This window comes from Oncorhynchus gorbuscha, unplaced genomic scaffold, assembly GCF_021184085.1.
Source record: "Oncorhynchus gorbuscha isolate QuinsamMale2020 ecotype Even-year unplaced genomic scaffold, OgorEven_v1.0 Un_scaffold_1037, whole genome shotgun sequence".
NCBI classification, from domain to species: Eukaryota; Metazoa; Chordata; class Actinopteri; order Salmoniformes; family Salmonidae; genus Oncorhynchus; species Oncorhynchus gorbuscha.
In genome coordinates, this window is record NW_025745943.1 from 127,501 (window position 1) to 132,630 (window position 5,130).

Here is a 5,130-nt window from a genome sequence, read left to right on the forward strand (position 1 = left end):
AGATCCAGACTCTCCTCATATCCTCCCTGTCTCCTCTCCTCCCAGACTCTCCTCATATCCTCCCTGTCTCCTCTCCTCCTCAGACTCTCCTCATATCCTCCCTGTCTCCTCTCCTCCTCAGACCCAGACTCTCCTCATATCCTCCCTGTCTCCTCTCCTCCTCAGACTCTCCTCATATCCTCCCTGTCTCCTCCTCCTCCTCAGACCCAGACTCTCCTCATATCCTCCCTGTCTCCTCTCCTCCTCAGATCCAGACTCTCCTCATATCCTCCCTGTCTCCTCTCCTCCTCAGACTCTCCTCATATCCTCCCTGTCTCCTCTCCTCCTCAGATCCAGACTCTCCTCATATCCTCCCTGTCTCCTCTCCTCCTCAGACTCTCCTCATATCCTCCCTGTCTCCTCTCCTCCTCAGACCCAGACTCTCCTCATATCCTCCCTGTCTCCTCTCCTCCTCAGACTCTCCTCATATCCTCCCTGTCTCCTCTCCTCCTCAGACTCTCCTCATATCCTCCCTGTCTCCTCTCCTCCTCAGACTCTCCTCATATCCTCCCTGTCTCCTCTCCTCCTCAGACTCTCCTCATATCCTCCCTGTCTCCTCTCCTCCTCAGACCCAGACTCTCCTCATATCCTCCCTGTCTCCTCTCCTCCTCAGACCCAGACTCTCCTCATATCCTCCCTGTCTCCTCCTCCTCCTCAGACCCAGACTCTCCTCATATCCTCCCTGTCTCCTCTCCTCCTCAGACTCTCCTCATATCCTCCCTGTCTCCTCCTCAGACTCTCCTCATATCCTCCCTGTCTCCTCTCCTCCTCAGACTCTCCTCATATCCTCCCTGTCTCCTCTCCTCCTCAGACTCTCCTCATATCCTCCCTGTCTCCTCTCCTCCTCAGACTCTCCTCATATCCTCCCTGTCTCCTCCTCAGACTCTCCTCATATCCTCCCTGTCTCCTCTCCTCCTCAGACCCAGACTCTCCTCATATCCTCCCTGTCTCCTCCTCAGACTCTCCTCATATCCTCCCTGTCTCCTCTCCTCCTCAGACTCTCCTCATATCCTCCCTGTCTCCTCCTCAGACTCTCCTCATATCCTCCCTGTATCCTCTCCTCCTCAGACTCTCCTCATATCCTCCCTGTCTCCTCCTCAGACTCTCCTCATATCCTCCCTGTCTCCTCTCCTCCTCAGACTCTCCTCATATCCTCCCTGTCTCCTCTCCTCCTCAGACTCTCCTCATATCCTCCCTGTCTCCTCTCCTCCTCAGACCCAGACTCTCCTCATATCCTCCCTGTCTCCTCTCCTCCTCAGACCCAGACTCTCCTCATATCCTCCCTGTCTCCTCCTCAGACTCTCCTCATATCCTCCCTGTCTCCTCCTCAGACTCTCCTCATATCCTCCCTGTCTCCTCTCCTCCTCAGACCCAGTTGGCTCTATGTCACTACTCTACCTCCATGGACGAGGAGAATTTCCCCGGGGCTGATGACTTCCGTCCAGACCGCTGGATCAGGAAGGACGCTACGGACCGGGTGGATAACTTCGGCTCCATCCCGTTCGGCTACGGCATCAGGAGCTGCATCGGCAGGAGGATAGCTGAACTGGAGATGCACCTGGCTCTTACACAGGTGGGGGAACCTCACACACACACACACACACACACACACACACACACACACACACACACACACACACACACACACACACACACACACACACACACACACACACACACACACACACACACACACACACACACACACACACACACACACACAGAGTATTTTTCTGACAACAGTATCTTGGGTGATCTTGATCCCTTCTCAAATAGACAATAGATTTTCTCATCTTATTCTGTACCAGTGACACTGTTGTTCCCAAAATGAAGGTCTCTGCATGACTTAGTCTTCTTCTTCTATCAGAAATAGAGTGACTTCTTCTCCTCCAGCTGGTTAATACCTGTTGTGTTTCTCTTCTTCTCCTCCAGCTGGTTAATACCTGTTGTGTTTGTCTCTTCTTCTCCTCCAGCTGGTTAATACCTGTTGTGTTTGTCTCTTCTTCTCCTCCAGCTGGTTAATACCTGTTGTGTTTCTCTTCTTCTCCTCCAGCTGGTTAATACCTGTTGTGTTTGTCTCTTCTTCTCCTCCAGCTGGTTAATACCTGTTGTGTTTCTCTTCTTCTCCTCCAGCTGGTTAATACCTGTTGTGTTTCTCTTCTTCTCCTCCAGCTGGTTAATACCTGTTGTGTTTGTCTCTTCTTCTCCTCCAGCTGGTTAATACCTGTTGTGTTTCTCTTCTTCTCCTCCAGCTGGTTAATAACGGTTGTGTTTGTCTCTTCTTCTCCTCCAGCTGGTTAATACCTGTTGTGTTTGTCTCTTCTTCTCCTCCAGCTGGTTAATACCGGTTGTGTTTGTCTCTTCTTCTCCTCCAGCTGGTTAATACCTGTTGTGTTTGTCTCTTCTTCTCCTCCAGCTGGTTAATACCGGTTGTGTTTGTCTCTTCTTCTCCTCCAGCTGGTTAATACCGGTTGTGTTTGTCTCTTCTTCTCCTCCAGCTGGTTAATACCGGTTGTGTTTGTCTCTTCTTCTCCTCCAGCTGGTTAATACCGGTTGTGTTTGTCTCTTCTTCTCCTCCAGCTGATCCAGAGGTTCCAGATTGGGCTGTGTCCCGTCACAGAAGAAATCAAAGCCAAAACCCACGGCCTCCTCTGTCCTGCTGCGCCCATCAACCTGCAGTTTGCCGACAGACAACCCTAGACCAAAACCCACGACCCTCCTCTGTCCTGCTGCGCCCATCAACCTGCAGTTTGCCGACAGACAACCCTAGACCAAAACCCACGGCCGTCCTCTGTCCTACTGCGCCCATCAACCTGCAGTTTGCCGACAGACAACCCTAGACCAAAACCCACGGCCGTCCTCTGTCCTACTGCGCCCATCAACCTGCGGTTTGCCGACAGACAACCCTAGACCAAAACCCACGGCCGTCCTCTGTCCTACTGCGCCCATCAACCTGCGGTTTGCCGACAGACAACCCTGGACAGATACACTGTTTAACTCCTTTCTTCTCCTTATCTCTCTAGTGAGGAGGTAAATGGGAGAATAACGGACAGACTGTCGTAAGGCAGGTTTATACCATCCTGTACCCAGATGCTATTGTTCTGTGTAAACAGCCTCTAAGATACAGGATGTACACAGACCATAAGTGTCAGCTTTTTATATATACATACAATATCAATACTTGTTTCATTTACAACTTTTACAACTTCCTGTTATCAACTGACTTCAGCACAGTGTCTGGCTGTGGATTGGCTGCAGCGTCTGGCTGTGGATTGGCTGCAGTGTCTGGCTGTGGATTGGCTGCAGCGTCTGGCTGTGGATTGGCTGCAGTGTCTGGCTGTGGATTGGCTGCAGTGTCTGGCTGTGGATTGGCTGCAGTGTCTGGCTGTGGATTGGCTGCAGCGTCTGGCTGTGGATTGGCTGCAGTGTCTGGCTGTGGATTGGCTGCAGTGTCTGGCTGTGGATTGGCTGCAGTGTTTGAATGGAATGTTGGCAGATTAATTAATTTTTTTATACAAAAAAAATGGGAAAAAAAAACTGGGAAAAAAACTGGCTAGCTAACAACCTGTGCAGTTATATCTACAAAATGCTTTACAGACTATTTCATTTGTTATTTGATTAAAGTCTTCCTTTTTCAACGATGAATGATTTAAAAAGTTGTCATGACGATTTAAAGTTGGTTTATAGTCAAAAGTGTTGTCAGATATGTGCTGGTCATTTTTGAAATGGCTAACGAGCTAGCAACTAACCAAAACCATCGTTTATAATGTTGCTTTTAGTTTCCTGGCTCGTTAGATTGACATTATCCTAAATACATTTTTTTATTTTTTTAAAGTAGATTGGTTTATCTGGTGTTTAAAATAGACTAGCTATGCAATTTCAAACAGAGACTGGAATAACTTGTCTGTTTAGGTCATAAATGAGCACACAGACTCTAACCCAGTGCACTTCTTCAAATCTCTTACAATCCTTATATGCTTAAAAGGTATTTTTTTTTATTTCTCTGACTGACCTTGAATTGTTCCAACTGTTTTTTGGGGGGTTTCTTCCTGGACTTGTTTCCTGGTCACGTGATGAGAGACTGTGTTGTTTTATACTGTATGTAGGAAGCACCACAGAGAGACCGTATTTAAGAAGAAAAGATTGAAATGGAGAGCGGGCTTGTTCGAAGAGAAGAGAAATACGTAGACCGTAGGTTCCTTCTGTTTGATGAGGAAAAAGGTTTTTAATAGAGACTCCAGATCTGGAAACCTCATGGGAAAAGGTATTTAGAAAGTGTATTGTTATTTTGGTGTCGTACTGCTCTGAGCAGTGAAATGAGGTCAAAAGGTGCCCGGGTCGAACCGAGTCTCCCTGTTTTAACTCCGTAAGGAAGAGAATTGGATGTTCATCTATGATTAGCAGACTAAAATGCCCGACCAGTTTCTATAAAGTCCACGGTAACTAATTAACTGTTTACACTTGTTACTGGAATTGTTGTAATTTCAACTAAGCCACACCCTCCTCGCTCATGCTGGAATAAAGAGGTCTGCTGGACACGGAAACATTGATTATTTAGAAGGGACCCCCCCTTATAATACACTGGGAGATAAACATGTCAGAATACACTGGGAGATAAACATGTCATTATGATACACTGGGAGATAAACATGTCAGAATACACTGGGAGATAAACATGTCATTATAATACACTGGGAGATAAACATGTCAGAATACACTGGGAGATAAACATGTCATTATAATACACTGGGAGATAAACATGGCATTATAATACACTGGGAGATAAACATGGCATTATGATACACTGGGAGATAAACATGTCAGAATACACTGGGAGATAAACATGGCATTATAATACACTGGGAGATAAACATGTCAGAATACACTGGGAGATAAACATGGCATTATAATACACTGGGAGATAAACATGTCATTATAATACACTGGGAGATAAACATGTCAGAATACACTGGGAGATAAACATGTCATTATAATACACTGGGAGATAAACATGTCATTATAATACACTGGGAGATAAACATGTCAGAATACACTGGGAGATAAACATGGCATTATAATACACTGGGAGAT

General features: G+C 46.9%; 1 protein-coding gene across 1 annotated transcript in view; it reads left to right on the plus strand.

Annotated features, from left to right (window-relative positions):
- The window catches only part of LOC124021071 (cytochrome P450 27C1-like), a 17,479-nt gene extending 12,904 nt beyond the window's left edge, over positions 1–4,575 (plus strand). Inside the window, 2 exon segments of the mRNA XM_046336393.1 lie at positions 1,409–1,612; positions 2,620–4,575. Of these exon segments, the coding sequence (XP_046192349.1) occupies positions 1,409–1,612; positions 2,620–2,739 (324 nt within the window). The 3' untranslated portion in view covers positions 2,740–4,575.
- Positions 4,576–5,130: the final 555 nt, after the last annotated feature.